A 16,813-nucleotide genomic window follows, 5' to 3' on the forward strand; every position below is an offset into this window, starting at 1 on the left:
AGGTCTGGGCCCCTCCCCCACTCAAGCACGGCCCCCTTCCCTGCCTGGATGGTCTGTTTGCTTGAGCACCAGACTGAATTAACAACAAGGCATATTGCTTCTGGGACCTCTCCGGCCCCGACAGGGCTGTTTCCAAAGACGGGCTAATTGGCTCGATTTAATTCCCTCCAGCCCCTTGCCCGAATCCTCGCACCCCCCACCCTCGGGGGAGGGGAGCGCAAAAAGAGGCTGAGCAAAAGGGACTGATGGGGCCACGGTCCCCGTCTTGGAGCCGGCCGTGCCCTTCCTTCCCGGGCGAGGACGGAGCTTGCACGCGGTGCGCCGGGGGTGTCGTGTGTGCCACAGCCCGCGCGGGGCTCTCGAGCTGATGCAGTCGGGTGGGGGCGCCCGATCTGCGTCTCCCTGGCAACCGGGCGGTCGCGGAGAAGTTGGTCACCGACCCTAGGTTGTGCCCAACTCCCAGGGAGAGCCGGCGAAACGCATGCCAGCGAGGAGCCGACCCCTGCCAGGCTCTGGGGAACGTGGGAGGCAGTGCCTATCCACCCCGGCGCCCCCGTGTCTCGGCCGGGTCCCGGGCAGGGAGGCTCGAGGCGGTGGTGGCGCGCAGGGACGCCCGGCGCGCGTCTCCGCTCCTGGCCGGCCCTCTCGCCCTCTGTTTTCAAGGCAGTGACCGCATCGGGGAAGTATCCCGGCGGGGCGGACGCTTCTGCTCGGGAGTGAGTCGCTGCGCTAGCGGGCGAGCGCCGAGGAAGGAGCCGGACGCGCACAGGGCACCGAGCTGCCGGGCAGCCGCGGTCTGAGCCGGCCGGGGACGCCCGGGGCCGAGGTGCAGGAGGCGGGACCGGGGCGGGGTCCGGGCGCGGGCGGCGCATCAGAGCCGGAGCCCGGGAGCTGCGGGCCGGGCCGCGCCCCGGAGCGAGCCTCGGACATGCTCGCGCCCGGGGAGCGTTCGCCGGCCGCCCGGCGGGCAGGGAGCAGACGCTGAAGGTCGTCAGGAAGTGAGCGCCGGGTCACCTGACCCCTCCGGGGCGCACCTAGGCGGGGCGGGGCCCATGCCAGGCAGGCGGCCGGGGCGCGGGCGCGGGCGCAGGGACCGGCGCGGGAGGCAAGGACGCGCGGCGGACGGACTGGCGGGCGAGGGCGCGGCCGGGCTCGGCCGGTGGCCTCGCCATGTCCCAGCCGGCGGAGAGGATGCATTGCCGAAAGGCGGGGATCCGCGCCGCCGTGGTGCTCATCGGACTCCTGCACAAATCCCGAAAGCAGAATAAAGAGAAAAGGTAAAGCCGGCAGCGCGCCTCCCCTTCCCGCGACTCCCCTGGCTGCCTCCCCGATTTTCCTCTGGACGGACTTTCGGAGCGGGCTTTCTTGGCTAGGTGTGGGGTCGGGGCGGTGGGGGGGGGGCGGGAAGAAAAGCCTTCTCTGCGGGTGCCTTCACGGGCAGCGAGTCCAGAGCGTCGCCCGGCCGCTGCTCCCAAGCTCCAGGCGGGACGTTGGCCGAGTCGGAGGGCGGTGGGGAGGACGCGTCGGGGTGCAGCCCCGATCCAGGGACTCCAGGCTTTCGCACGCAGACCTTGGCCGCTGGCGGGCGACCTCCCTGCAGCCTGCGGCGCGGGGCGCAGCGCCCCAACCAGGGCGGCTGGTTCAGCGCTCCAGAGTCCCCTCTTGGCTTTCTCCCGCAACTTGAATGAGGTGCTAGCAACCCGCCTGGCCCCGAGGTCCGCGTGCTCTGGGATTGGTGCCTGCAAGTCTCAGAGCGAGCCTGGAAGGTGGCCCCCTCTCCCGCCCCACCGCCTTGACTCTCTCTTGGGGTCCCGGGTCCTTACCTGTTCGCCTACTGCGGGTTTGCTTCTGGATGTGAAAAATCGTTTTCTCTGGCTGTTTGTGGGAGGTGAAGGGTGTGTGTGTGTTGGAAGGGTGATTAGAGTGGGAGAAGGTAGGAGAAGGTAAGGTGGTCCTGGGTCAGCCTGCTGGGGTTCCAGCCCCGCAGACGCCCTCTCTCTCCTGCTAGGTAGGTCCAAGTCAGGCACCGTCACACTGTGGGTGCAGTTGCTGCTGGGGCTGGGGTAGTGGCCATTGGTCTTGCCCCAGTTTCCAGAGGTGCCTGGCATTGCCCACGGGAAGGGCTACCACAAGGGTAGTGGAGTCTGAGATACGACGCCTGGCAGAGCCCAGCCTCCCCTGGGCTTGCCCAGCGAACCTGGTGTGCCCTGGCAGGTGGTAAGCCCCGGGGCAGGAAGGGCTTGGAGGAGGTGGATGGGTTCTCTTGATGGGGTCCCCTCTCCTGGCCCCCTCCTCATAATGCTGCCCTCATAAAGTGTTTCTCACGGCTTGGTGTGGCTCTCCGTTGAATGACTTAAGGTGCTTACACATGAAGTAGCACTGAGTCACCCAGTGAGAAAGTTTTTCCCTTTTCAGTGGCTTGCTAGTCCCTGTGCTTTCTTGAGTGGGAATGTTTTGGATGGGGCTTTAACACCTTATAAAAAACACTTGCTCATCTCTCTGTTGTCTGAGGATGGACCAGACCCCCTGGCTCAAGCCCCGTGGGCACGTGTGTGGATGAACAGGGCCTGTTTGGAAGGCCCACTGTTTTGGTTTTCTTTGTGTTTTTAGGATTCCCCCTTGGTTACAGCTGGTGGTATTGATTTTTCCATTTGTGGTGGTGACAGGAAGCGTCACTGTAAATGAAATGCGGGAAGTCACAAGAATGGGTCTATTGAATAGTGGTATCCCGTAGTACCAACGACATTGAATAGAGCTGACCCTGTCCTAAAGGGGCTGTGATGGCTGCTGTGGGGGACGTGTGTGTCCAGCAGGACAACTCCAGAGCCCTTGCTCCAGGCCTGGACCCTCGCGTCTCTGCCCTTGGCCCCCTTCCCTTCCCTCCTCTACCACATTCTGCGTGATTCCCTGGAGTCACAGGTCTGTATGGGGTGGGTGGTTTGACACAACCTGGGCCTACCCAAGAATGACAAGGAAGACGCTGTTGATAACAAGGCGGGGTGCAGAGGCCCCTGCCTGACTCTGGGGGCAGCCTATAGGGCTGTGCTGGAAAAGCCACTGCATGGTGCCCTGAGCTTTCTTGTTTTCCTTCCTCCCTTTATGCAGAGGTTGTGAGGTTCAAGAGGGAGGATGGGTGGTGATGCTGGGTGCAGTGCTGCCCGAGGGTTCCTGTACTTGGTCAGGCTCCTGGTGACCAAGGTGACAGGTGGGGACCACATCTCTCACCATGTTTTGAGGTTCAGAGCAGGACTTGGCCAGGGGGCAGGCAGGGACCTGGCCAAAATGCCCCAAACTCCAACCTCCCCTCCCCCGACATCTTGTCTTTCTCCCTGGATGCTGGCTGTGTGCTGTGCAGGGAGGTGTGGGCAGCTTTCCTGGCCCCTAGCTGCATCCTGTTCACCCCTTGTGCCAGCCGTCTGGTTTTGGTCGTGAACTTCACCTCCCTGAGGAAGGAGAGGTCTTGGCATCTTCTTGGTGGCCGTCGTTTCCCTCCTGTGGCCGGGAGTGGCTTTGTCTCCAGGCAGGAGAAATGCGCCCTATGCAGTCTTGACCCTCCTCTGCAGGCACCAACTGGCCATGGGGAGCCAGAGCAGGCTGCAGCTGCCAGCCTTGCCTTGGTGCTCCGGAATGCCACACTGGGCCTTCGATTTGCTAAGTTCTTCCTCCCTCCCTCTGTGTGTTGCAGGGGCAGCCCCCACTCAGGCCCCTCTTCTGCCTTCCACAAGGCCTGATGTGCCCATCGCTCTTCCAGCACCTCTAATTGACAGGCACGCGCAGAGAACACTCTTGGGGTCTTGCCTCGAAGGCTCCGGTGGTCACGTGTGGCTCGCAGAGATGTCTGGTGGTTCTTGTTACCTTCTTGCTATCTCCAGGTTACTTAAAATGGTGTGTTTCAGGGGGGAGGTAAGAATTGCCAGGAATATGGGAACAAAACAGGTGTCCTGGAAGCCTCCCATACAGGTCCCCAGTACCATGTCCCAGGCGTTAGGCTCAGTTTGCCTCTTGCAGAAATGGGTGTGGGATTACTGAACCTTTTTGTGACCGGGGTCTTCAGGATGCATGGGCCCCGCTTTCTGACCGTCTCCCCGAGTTTCTGTCACACAGGATCTTACACAAGTGGTGACATGTGTGAGGGGGGCACGCTGCCAGGAGGTGGCTGCAGAAAGTCGTCCTCTTAGAACATGGAGCTTCGTCACAGACAGCAATGTGGGGCCACGGCAGCGGCCATGTCCTCGGCGGTGCCCTGATGACCAGAGCCAACCTTCTCAGATGTGCAACAGAGGAGTGTGTTGTGCCAGCGTCCCCTCGGTGGGGACAGAAGTGGGGGTGGGGAGCTCAGCCCTCCCCGGGGTGGGGAAATGGGTGCCTTTGATTGGAAGGGCAGAGGTAGAAAGGGCACAGTCAGAATATGTGCACGTGAAAGATGTGGGCAAAGTCACTGTGGCCTTGACGCAGACCTCAGCCACATGCAGGCCAGTTAGCACAGTGGAGGGGCTGGTGTTGTGGTGCAGTGTGTTAACCTGCCACCTGTCACATGGGCTTCCCATGTTGGCGTAGGTTTGAGTCCCATGTCCGAACCAGCTCTCTACTAATGCACCTGGGAAAGCAATGGAAAATGGCCAAAGTGCATGGGTCTCTGTGTCCACATAGGACACCCGGAAGAAATTCCTGGCTCCTGGCTTTGGCTCTGACTGTTGCAGCTGTTTGGGAAGTGAACCAACAGATGGAAGGTACCTCTCTCTCTGTTACACTGCCTTGCAGTATAAATAAGTCTTCTAAAAAAAGAGAGAGAGGGAGAAAATAGCATAGAGGAGAGAGACATGCAGCTCCTTAGGTCACCGTTTAGGACATTTCTCACATGGGGCATATGGGGAGCGAGGAGGGGGTTCTCTCCTCACTTAGCCAGAGCTTGCTGTGGCTTTGCAGGGAGAGCTGTGAGCTTCCGGACAGCAGGGGTGGCGGGCAACGCCTGTGGCAGTGAGAGAAGGCCCAGCCCTTGCTGGGAACAGATTCTAGTGTGCAGTTCCCCCATTATGCACAGAGCTGGGAGGATTTGTGTATGTCACATCGATACCTAGGGCCAGCCCCATTGTCAGCTCTCCGGCAAGTTTGTCTCATTGACTGGCTGCACCGCGAGGCCCACGTGACAGGCAGCTGGAGTGGTCCCTGGTCCAGTTGTGTTTTAGGACCTGTGCTGGGCTGAGATTTCATCCTTGCAAGGACAGGAGAGCCTGAACTCTTTTGTTCCATGCCTGTGACGTCACTAGGGGATAGGGTCTTTATTTTTCTAAAAATTTATTTGGAAATCAGAAATGGACCAGATGGACAGACAGCGAGAGCTCCTGTTGGCTAGTTCACTCCTCAAATAGCTGCAGTGGTCAGATCTGTGCTGGGCTGATGCCGGGAGCCCCAAGATTCACTCTGGGTCTCCCACATGGGATAGCAGGGACCCAAATCCTGGGGCCATCACTTGCTGCCTCCCAGGGTGTGTTCTAGGTTGGGACTGGAGTCGCAGCAAGACTCCAGCGTGGGGTGGGGAGACAGCCCGAGCTGTGTCCTAACTGCCATTGAGGACTTGTCACACATGACTCAGATGTCGCCGTGTGGTACCACGCTGCGAGGCCCAGACACTCAATCACCTCATTCTGAAATGTATTTCAGTTTGTGTCTGGAAGGCAAGAAAGGTCCTTGTGTGTCCCTTGCAGCCAGGGTTTTGTGCTGGGTGTCCTGTTGTCCTATTGTCTCTTGTGTTACCTGTGTTTGGGTCTTGGGGGTAGACCATGCGCTTCGTGACGTTGGCAGCTGCGATGTTTTATCCCTAGGATTTGCACCTGATGTTGGCAGGGCCACTGTGTCCTGCCGCTGGATGTGTCCTTGACTCCCTGAGAGCATGAGTGGCCGTGGCCCTTCCTTGGCCCCGAGCAGGTAGCTGCTTGTTGAGTGGTACAGAGTGATGCCCTCTTGGGGAGGGCCTGTTTCTTGTCCTCTTGTCTGATGTTTGATGATTTCTGGTTGGCGGTTGTTGGGTTAGACAACACACATACACATCTTCCTCCTGTCAGTTTCTGCTGCTGATCCCCTGGGTGGCCTGAAGAGTTCCACCCTTGGAGTTTGAGGGGCAGAGTTGAGGCATGAATGAATGGAACCCCCCTTCAGTTGCTGCTCTGATCCCAAGCCCTCACCTCTGGTATCCATTCTCCTTACAGCAGTGGAGTTTCAGCAATCCCGGTGAGACTGAATGCCTGTGCTGGGGCGGCTCTCTGCAGCCTCCCAGCTGTCCACCACCCAGCACCCTCTGTGGCTGCTCCTGCTCCAGGGCCTTGTTCCTGCCATGTCAGCCCTCACTCGCCTGTTGCTGTACATGGACTCCTGTCCCTGCCCCAGGCCCTTTGCACCTGCTTACGCACATTGATGTCATCAGCAGGTGCCTCTGCACCCTTCAACTCTTAGCTCAGATGTCCCCTCCTTCTAACGGACTCCCCTGGCCATCCCATCCAGCACCTCTGTCTCCGTGCGTGATAGCTTTACTCCGACTTCCTTCCTTCAGGACGTCTGTTAGCTGATATTACCTCATTTACTGAATAAACAGTGTATGGGCTCATTCTCCCCCTGGGATGCAGACTGCCTGGGATCAGGGGCCTTGTCTTTTTTCACTGATGGGTCTCCATTACCCAGACTGGGTGATGCACTTGTGGGTCCTTTCTCAGTGACGGACTGATGGAAGTTCCAGAAGCCAGTGGGCTGCCCGCACGGAATCTACCCATGGCCTGTGTCCCTGAGCTCTGCTGACTTCTGCAGCGCCTCCTGACGCAGGCTCCAAAAATGTCCATGTCTTTTAAAAAGTGTTTAATTGTTTATGTGCAAGGCAGAGCTACAGAGAGAAGGAAAGACTCTTTCATCTGCCGGTTCACTCCCTAAATAGTTACAACTGCTAGCGCTGGGAGTGGCTACAGCCAGGGCCGAGTCTGGCCAAAGCCAGGACTCAGAAACTACATTCCAGTCTCTCCCATGGGTGCAGGGACCTCAGCACCTGGGCCATCTGCTGCTGCCTCCCAGGAGCATCAGCAGGGAGCTGGATAGGCAGTGGAGCAACTGGGACTTGACATGGGATGGCAGCATTGCACGTGGTGCCTTCACTTGCAGTGGCATGCCGCCCTGTACGATGTCCTTTCTCATCCGAGATAGGGCAGACTCTGTTTCCTCTGTAGGGGTTGTGGAGAGAAACGCAGACGATCCCGGCACAGTTCTGTTGCTGTGTCTCTGCCCTCTGCCTGCCTCTGAGTGGTTTTCGGATGATGGACCTGACAGGCCAGGGTCAGCCCTGACCGTCCTGGCTCTGGGGCCGAACACCAGGGCAGTGCCTGGCTCCGGCTTCCCAGATCTCGAGTCCTGGAGCTGCCTTCATTTATGCCCAAGAGGGGCCCGTGGGCGTCTGAATTACTGAACAGTCGCTATTAGCCAGGATCCGTTCCCTACCGCCCCCCGTAGATGCAGTTTCATCTCTTTGGAGCCCGCGTGCTGCACAGACAGATGGCTGCCTACCAGGATGTTGCCAAGTAGAGAGCTTGCCAGGCCTGTTCGGTTAAACCAACGAAAATCACTTGTGTGAGGGGCTGCGGTTGGCGGCGGGGCCTGGGGTGTGGGGTCGGTTACTGAAGGGCGCAGGAAGTTTCTCAGTTATTTGGAGCAATGAGGCCCCTCCCCTGCGCTCCTCCTCCCCTCTTTCCCCAACAGACCGAGTGTCTTTGCCAACCAAAGCCATAAAAAGCAAGCGAGGTGGGCAAGACGGTTTCAGGTGGACCCGTGCTTTTGATTTTAATAGCTATTTTAGAAGATGAGTTCTGTGGACGAGCATTACATAACATTTTAAAAAAGCAGATTGAAGTCAAAAAAATGGTGAGTCAGTTTAGAGAAAAGTGTGAAGAGAAGTAATAGGTGGTTCAGAGATTTGAGAAGAATTGGGAAGCTGAGTTGAAGATGGCTGAGGTCTTGGGGACATGGCTGGAGAGAAAGGACCCGCCCACTTGCGTGTTAGGACTGTGTCACACCTGTGTCCCAATGGCTGAAGATTGTGTGGCTCTGACAACTTTTTGGAGGTTGGCTGGATCGTGCTCCTGTGTTTCTTAAAAGAAATATTTGTGTATTTGAAAGGCAGAGTTCTAGAGAGAGGGAGGAAGAGAGAGCTTCTAACTGCTTACTCTCCAAATGGCCACAGTGGCCAGGGCTGGTTCAGACTGAAGCCGGGAGCCAGGAGCTTCGTTTGGGTGTCCCACATGGCTCCAGGGGCTCCAACCTGCCCAGGTGAGTTAACAAGGAGCTGGATTGGAAGTGGAGCAGCTGGGACTCAGTGCCCATATGGGATGCGAGCCTTGCAGGCAGCAGTTTAACCAGCTGCGCCTAAATCCGGCCCCAGCTCTGCCAGTTGTCGTCTGTTGGCCTGCTGGAGGACGAAGCTGAGAGGAGGAGAGGTGTGCTGGGGGCAGGGGTGGAGGAGCAGGGCTGGTCGCCTGCCTCAGTCGGGGCCTGGAGGCCGTGCCCCTTCTCTGTTGTGTGACTCAGAATCAAGACAAGCACGTGCGTGTTGCCTGGCTGACATGCAGCGCTCAGTGCTGTCTCTCTGCTGTGGAGGGAATCCAGCCACTTGAGCCTTCACCCAGGGTCTGTGATAACAGGAAGTTGGAGTCAGAAGCCTGAGCCAGGTGTGGTACCCTCTTCATATTGCAGTCTTAGCTGTTGGGCCAAACCCCCGCCTCTTGGATGAGATTTTTTTGAAGGTCCCCGTGCAGTGAGTGCACAGACCTTATGGGTACAGCTGTGTGAATTTTCACACCTGTGTGGATAACACCACAGTGCCCTTGACCAGTTGCCCGTACCCATGCAGTCTGGCCAGCACCATAGGACACCTGCTGGGTTTGTGTGGTGTCCTCGCCCCCAGGGCTGCTTTTTTCTCCCCTAACCTGAGGTTTCTGGAAGCATTAAGGGGTCGAACTGGTTTCCAGGTCATAGGTGGTGATGGGGGATGTGTGAACTTGGCTTCACCTTCACTTCCTATGCTTGTGTTTATTCACTGCCCTTGGAGCAAGGGTGCATTGAAAAATTGTCACTTGCTTTTAAGCTTATCAGTTATGAACACTGTGTTTCATGCAGGCTGGAGCTGCAGCCAAGTCCATCCCAGAGCCCTGCAGGGGTGGGGGCCTGGCCTGGCTGGCAGCTCAGAATGTCCATGGAGACATGTTGGCCCCGTGTGCATTCTGGGACCAGCTGACTCCGCCATGCCACGGGGTTCGACCGTTTCTCTGAGGGCTGGAGGGGGTGACTGTGGATCCGAGCTGCCCTCTGCCTTCCTCTGCATTTCTCTATTTCTTCACCATGCTGATCTTTACAAACACACTGAGTGCTGGGTGGTAGAATCAGGGCCTGGGATGCCTGTGGTGGTTACCCTAAGGACGTCCTCCTGCAGTGAGTGACTCACAGTGGTCCCACAAAACGGGTACAGCATCTCATGCGAGTGGCAGCAGGAACCCCCTAGTTTTCACTGCATGTCTGCAGAGGCTGGGGTCCGGAGCAGCCCTGTCTCCCCAGGAACTTGCATTCTGAGACAGAGGCCTGGACCTCTGTCCAACGGATGCCTCAGATCTCCAGGGAGCCTTCAACCTGGGTCCCAGGACAGAGCAGTGTGGAAACCAAGCCCAACCCTGTTGAGCTTCCGTTCTTCCAGAGCTGTCTTGGGCCCATGCACTGAGTCTTTCTTGTAGAAGCTGGTGTGTTTAAACGCGAAGGGTCCATGGTATGAGTCTGTTTTCTGATCTCTTCGCAAATCGGAAGATCTGGCAACCTTGGCTGGACCTGGCTTTGCTCATTGCACCTTCACCACCAGACACCTCCAGTTTCCCACAATCCCCCCATGTACCTTGCCACACACCTGTGACACCTGGCCTTGCCCTGAAGCATGCCAGTGTGTAAGTTGGAGGCACCAGGCGTGGGAGGTCATTGTGTGGCGCAGCCAGGCATGCCCTTTGGGCTCCCTTGGCTTGGGGCAAGTCCTTGGTGAATGATTGGGCGTCAGGCGGGGATCCCCGTGGGAGCTGGGCTGCAGCTGTTCCTTCTTTCATGCCTTCTCTGATTGCTCTCAAAAATAAAGGAGCAGACATCACAGGAGACTGCATTATGGGGAACTTGGGGATAGTGAGAGAAGGGAGCTTCTGTTCTGGGAATGTACTAGGCCGGCACTTCACCTCACTTCTCCTTGTTCTCTGTGTTTCATAGAGAAGGCTGAGGCAGGGACCACACAGCCGATGTCATCCAGTCTGTGTTCCGGCACTGGCCGTCAAATCCAGATCTGATGCCAGTGTCTGTGCCTTTTTGTCCAGCACCAGCTACAAGATGCCTGGGGAGGCTTCACCTGTGAGCCCTTGCTGATCACTGCTCGTGCTGGGGCTGCGCTGCCACTGCGGCAGAGCAGGTGTGTACAAAGCATTGGGAGCAGGAAGCACCAGGCATCTTAGTACCTGCTTGTTGTTTTTGAAGTAAGGGACCCCATGGGTGTCCTGATGTGAGCTGGGGGAGGCAGCGGTCTCGGATGGCAGAAGGCTCTGTCATGTCGGGCTGCCGAGACGCTGTAGAAGGTCTCCTGGCTGCTCAGAGCTCTGCCCTCCCCAGTTAGATCTGAGATTCCCGCTTGCCTCTCTGTGACCGGGAAGGTTACGGCAGGCCATTTGTACTCTAAGACAACGTTTATTTTCATAAGAGATTTAATCCACAGGACAAAGGCTGGAGCAGTGTAAGGAAGCAAGAGGGAACTGAAATAGGCCAGTTGGGAGCTGCACCTGCCGTGGTGCCAGGAAGGGCTTAGAGCGCCCTTCAACGAAGGCCAGTGAGGGTGGCGATGGCCTGGCTGGAAGGTCCCCTGAGGGCATGGCCACGTGGAAGCAGCGACGGGCGGGGCTGTGATGGGAACAGATACACCTGCTGTCAATGGCTGCTGTCAGTGGCTCCACCCCCCCGCCCCCTCCCCGTGCCAGCGCTCCCCTCCACAGCGTTCTGTCCGCCCTTTCCCCTCCATGAGTACAAACGCGGGCCACAGTCCTGCTTCCAAGTGGGTTCCCAGCCCAGATGATGGCTGATGCCTGGTTTCACTTCACTTGTGCCATTGTTTGGGGAGTGCCTGTTGTGTCCCAGGCCCTGGAGGGGAGGCGGCGCTCTGCCTGTCTCAGAGCTGCAGTGCCCTGGGAGGCCAGGAAGAAGGTGGCTGAAGGTGTGCAGGGCCCCTGAGACTGCGCTAGGGAGTGGAGGTGGGGGGGAACACTGTAGTTCAGTGAGGCACCCCAGTGAAGGGGGGCGGCTCCCAGGAGAGGTAGAGCTTGCTTTCTGATCCCAGGGGAGTGAGTGCCATGTGGCTCCTGTATTTGGGAAGAGTGGAAATGAGGCTGTCAGGGTGGCTGCTGGTCGTCTGGTTTTTGAAGTGGAGTGCTAGGGAGGGAAACACAAGGGCAGCTGCCGCCCCAAACTCATGCGGCAGCCGGTGCCCAGGGAGCGGGGAGCAGGGAGCAGCTGTGTCAATAGGGTCACTCTCAGAGCTTTGCTGTTACAGGGGCTTAAGGACTGTAATTCTATACGACAGAGCTTTGAGGTCCAATGGTCTCTGGGTTGGAGGAGTGGCTGGGCGTATCCTCAAACTGATTCTTCTAATTGGCACTTTGGCCAGTTAGTCAGTGACTTTTGGGTGGGTAGGAGACAGACCTCAGCTCAAATTAATTTAGAAAGCCAGGGAATTTTTTTTTTTTTCAGGTAACTGGAGAGTTCACCCGGGAGGGGTTCAGGCACAGCTGGATCTAGGCTCAGATGTATCGTTGGGTGCTGGCCCTATCATCCCGTCCAGAGACCATGCTCTTCTGGGTTTCAATCCTTGAGTGTTCCAGCGTGGAGGACAGCTCTTCCCAGATTGTCCTGCCGGGGGCCAGCTACGCCCCCACCCCTGCCCCCAGCAAAAGACCCAGGGCTGGTTCACCCTGGATACAGTGGGTCTTACATCCACTCCTCGCCCTGGGCATAAAGTTGGTTCCCTGGGAGACTGGAAGGGGGTGGGTCACTCTTAAGGAGCAGAGAGTGGGAGCGGGGCTCTGCAAGCCCACATGAGTCTGTGGGTGCCAGTCCTGGCTCAGCCATGTTCTCCTGGGGCCAGGAATGCCTCCTTCTGCCTCTCTTTCTTGTCAGTGAATGCAGCTGGTGGGTGCCTTCAACCCTGGACTGATTGTCCCAGTCCCTCCTCAATGCAGAGGCAGTCAGATGTGTGTCTGGGTGGGCAGTCTGGGCCTGGAACAGGCTGCCCTGTCCTCTGACACTGGGACTTGGTCAGGGTCCAACTGTGGCCCGTTGGCCAAGATGGTTCTTTGCTGTGCTCTGGTCTCAGGTCGATCATCTGATAGCACCTTACCTAGCTCTCCTAGAAGACAGATGTGTTGAGTGGGGACTTTTGGGGGCTCAGCCAGAGGAGTCTGGACTGCGGACTGCACAGATGAAGGGCTTGGGTTTAGTGACCACAGGGAACGGGCAGGGCTGGCCCCAGTGGGGGTGGGCTGACCTGCACAGAGCAGTCCCCGTGTGGGCTTTCCTCTGCGCATGCTCTGAGAGGCTTTTTGCAAATCATATTTCTAGAGGACACATCTATTACATTTTTAAAATCCGTGTTCCTTGTAGAAGATTTGGAAAGCCCAGGGAAGTACAGGGACTGAAATAAAAACCGTCTGTAGCCCAGATGGGGCAGCACACAGCTCCCCACTAATAACGCTTAATATGTTTTCTCCCGACCTTTTCCCATCCGCACACGTACCCCCCACACACAGTATGTTCACGCTTGCATCTCTAGCCATTTATATTCTGACAAAGCTGGGATTGCACTGTCAGGACTCTGGGGGGCAATTCAGAAATCCGACAGAAATAGGACAGAAATAGCCGCTCTGTGGCAGGAGATGGGTCTAGGTCCAGCTCAGGGTTCTCTCTTGTCTCTTGTATCTTTGGATTGGCTTCATTTTTTTTTTAAAAGATTTTTATTTTTATTACAAAGTCAGATATACAGAGAGAGGAGGAGAGACAGAGAGGAAGATCTTCCGTCCGATGATTCACTCCCCAAGTGAGCCGCAGCGGGCCGGTGCGCACCGATCCAATGCCAGGAACCAGGAACCTCTTCCAGGTCTCCCACGCGGGTGCAGTGTCCCAATGCATTGGGCCGTCCTCAACTGCTTTTCCCAGGCCACAAGCAGTGAGCTGGATGGGAATAGAACCGGCGCCCATATGGGATCCCGGGGCGTTCAAGGCGAGGACTTTAGCCGCTAGGCTACGCTGCTGGGCCCTGGCTTCATTTTTGAGGGTAGGATTTGCAGGGAGGCTGGACCTCGTGTCCATTCCTGATCCAATCCCTGTATCCAGGGGGTGGGACTTGCAGACAGAGGTGGGCCTGGAGGCAAGGGTGGGAGGGGAACAGCTCCTTAAAGAAAAGGTGTGTGTGTACGTGTGTGTGTGTGTGTGTGTGTGTGTAGCTGACTACTTGGAGAGGGGGCAACAGTGAGCTGGACAGCAAAGGCCACAGGCCACAGCTGCCTTGCCGTTGGGGCCTGATGGGGACCTGAGCCTTTGCTTACAGTTTTGATGGCGTTCGGTTGTACCTTCCTGAAAGCATGCAGCCCAGCATCCCCCGTCACGTTGTACACCTGGAGCTGCTCTGTCGCAGTGCAGCACCTTTGGGAATTCGCAGACATGCCTGTTTCCACACGTGTGGCTGACAGAGTTCACTTACGGCGGTGTTCTCTGAAACAGCAAGACATGGAAAGCAGCCCGATGACTGTCCATAGGGAAGTGGTTACACAAGTGATTTTCCGTTCATTGCCATGAACTAGAGCTCGTGGTTTTTTTATTTTTTAAGATTGAGACAGAAAGGAAAGCTCTTTCATCACTGATTCACTTCCTAAATGGCTATGTCCGGACTGGGCCAGGCTTAAGCCAGGAGCCTGGAACCTCCTTAGGATCTCCCACATAGGTGGCAGGGGTCCAAGTACTTGGGTCATCTACTGCTTTCTCAGTTAGTAAAGCCACATCAGAAGTGGAAAAACTGGGACTTGATCTGGCGCCCACATGGGACACTATGGTGTCCATAGCAGCAGCTTAACGTATTGCACCACGACAGCAGCCCAGGGACTGTCCCTAGAAAGAGTCCTGATGCTGTCACTGTGCACTGATGCCCAAATACCCACACCAGCCGGGGCTGGGCAGGAGTTGAAGCAGGGAACCTAAAACTTAATCTGGATCTTCCCCAGGAGTAGCAGGGACCCAAATACTTGAGCCATTACCTGCTGACACCCAGGATGCATGTTAGGAGGCAGCTGGAGTCTCCTGGCGTGGGCTGCAGACATCCTGAGTGGAGTTTTAACTCCTCCCCTACCCCAAGAGAGGCAAGTCGTGCAAATGAGTTGTAGGGTAGAATGCACAGTACCTTGTACCACCTTTTTTGTAAAACAGTTTGGGAAATGAAAACCCTGTCACTGTGCTGGCTTGTATTTTCCGTAAAGAACCTGTAAGAGGCAGGATAAAAACCATTGCATGGCCCTTGAGCCCTGGGTGATATATCTTCTAATCATTTTCAGAGTTTGAACCACATTAGTATAGTCAATGTATCAGTTTCCTTCTGGGCTAGTGAAAAAGTTTGGAAGGACCAGCCTCATGGTGCAGTGAGTTAAGCTGCCAGTTGTAATGCTGGCATTCCACGTCAGCACTGGTTCAAGTCCCAGCTGCTCCACTTCTGATCCAGCTCCCTGCTAATGTGCCTGGGAAAGCAGCAGAAGCTGATTCCAGCGCTTGGGTCCCTCCCACCCGTGTGGAACCCCAGGATCACCTTCCTGGCTCCTGGCTTTGAATAGGTTCGGTACAAAACATTCTGAATTTGGATAGTTGTGATGCTGTCTTTCTTGGGAGAATTCAGCTCCTCCAGGCCTCACGTGGACCCTGTCCCTGACTGAGAAAGGTGGAGTTTGGGAGGGACAGGGATAAAGTGAACCAGCAGGGACCTTGTGAGACCGTGAGGTCCTAGGGGCTAGACAGGTGCAGGGGACCCCATAGGGGCCGAGATGGGCTTGAGCTCACGTTCAGGGGGGAGGTCAGCCAGGGCATGGTGGCAGGAGCCAACACCGGAAGTCCGGATCCACGATGGGTGCTAGCACCTGCCGACTCAAGGAAGGGGCTCTTGGGTGGAGACTGGGGCCAGAGCAGGGAGCGAGGACACAGGTGGACAAGGCCTGGAGTGTGGTGGGGTGTGGGAAGGGAGTGAGGACACAGGAGGAAGCCATCTATGATGCAGACAGGTGAGGGGAGCAGGCAGAGGGTAGGGTGGCAGTTGGAAGACCCCTGGGCAAGAGTGCTGGAGGGGGAGATGGGTTAGACTCAGGTTTGAACCTGAAGGTCTTGAGGGAGCATGGCTGAATTCATGTTTGTGTCTTACCTTTAAAAATTGTGGAATAATGCACAACTCACCTTTCTAACCAATTTGAAATTTGTGAAAATATTTGAGAGGCTGAGAGATGAGAGAGAGAAAGAAATGCAAGAGAAAGCTCCCATCTGTTGGGCTCACTCCACACAGATGCCTGGAAGGGCTGTGGACTAGGCCAGGGCTGGGAGCTGGCACCAGAGCCAGTGGCTGAGTCCAGCTCACGCCTCCCACATGAGCGACCGTAACTCAGCCACTGGAACCATCCCTGCTGTCTGCCAGGGTTTGCATTGACAGGAAACTGGAGCCGTAACCGGATGTGGGATGTCTTGAATGTGAGATCATGGGCCATTTAAAAATGTGCAGTGTGATGGCGTCGCACAACTGCCATGTGGCACAGTCCTTCCTAGATCTTTCTCATCCAAGCAGAGGCTGTGTGTGTTATTGGCCACCAGTCCCGCCCCTCTGATCGGTTTACCTTCTGTAGGTTTGCCTGTTTTAGGCATTTCACAGCTGTGGAGCTGTCCTCCTGGGCGCTACTGTGTCTTTGAGTTTCCCCCTTGAGGGTCCACTGTGTGAGGCTGAGTTTCCTTTTGACATTCCATAGTGTGGCCTCTGTACTCTGTCTGTTCCTTCGCCCGTTTATAGCCGTTTGGGCACCTTCCGGTTATGGTGGGGAGTGTTGCCCTAGACGTTGTGTTTCCATTTTTGCTAGCCCGCCGGTGTCTGGGTCTCTGGGTGGAATTACCTGATCATGCAACAACTCTTCGAGGAGCTGCCAAACAGTTTCCAAAAAGGCTATAACAGTGCAGCCGTGCGTGGGCGAGGGAAGAATGGGGTGGAGGGGACGGACGGAGGACGACTCATTTCTCTTCGCTCTCACCAACACTTGTTGTTTTCTGTTTTTGCTTTTGTTTCTCCCTCCTGATGGGTGCAGTCACAGCTCCTGGCTTTGGAATGAGTGCATGGTGGGCAGAGTTTTGTTGCCTTGGGGTGTGTTGTCCAGCTGAGGGGTGGCAGTGGCACTGGGATGGAGAGATCAGAATGGACTAGGGGGATAGCGGGGACTCTGTGATGCCCTGGAGGCCTCAGCCGAGGGAGCGGTGGGGCTCAAGCATGACTGATCTGTTGCCAGTGCCTAGTGGTTGACACTCTGGACACATAGCAGGTGCTTTTAGAGATAGTCAGTGCTCACTGAATGAATGCCAGACCCCTGAGGAGAAGAAATGGGGGCTGAACTTTTTGTACCCTGGACAAAAGCCTCCCAACTTCCCTGTCATAGTGGCCTTGGCCTTGGGGGAGTGGGTAGCTAGGAGGAGACCTTGGGCCATCCCTCTTTTG

General features: G+C 56.7%; 1 protein-coding gene across 5 annotated transcripts in view; it reads left to right on the plus strand.

Annotated features, from left to right (window-relative positions):
* Positions 1 to 16,813, plus strand: part of RAP1GAP2 (RAP1 GTPase activating protein 2) — a 171,573-nt gene that overhangs the window by 52,528 nt on the left and 102,232 nt on the right. For 2 of the 5 annotated variants that reach the window (XM_058676119.1, XM_058676121.1), the window contains exon 1: positions 893 to 1,277. The exons of the other annotated variants lie outside the window; for them this stretch is intronic. In XM_058676119.1, the coding sequence (XP_058532102.1) occupies positions 1,171 to 1,277 (107 nt within the window). In that variant the 5' untranslated portion in view covers positions 893 to 1,170. Of the gene's footprint in view, positions 1 to 892; positions 1,278 to 16,813 lie in introns of those variants that run through there. 5 annotated transcript variants of the gene reach the window in all.

This window comes from Ochotona princeps, chromosome 17 (genome assembly GCF_030435755.1).
Source record: "Ochotona princeps isolate mOchPri1 chromosome 17, mOchPri1.hap1, whole genome shotgun sequence".
NCBI lineage: Eukaryota > Metazoa > Chordata > Mammalia > Lagomorpha > Ochotonidae > Ochotona > Ochotona princeps.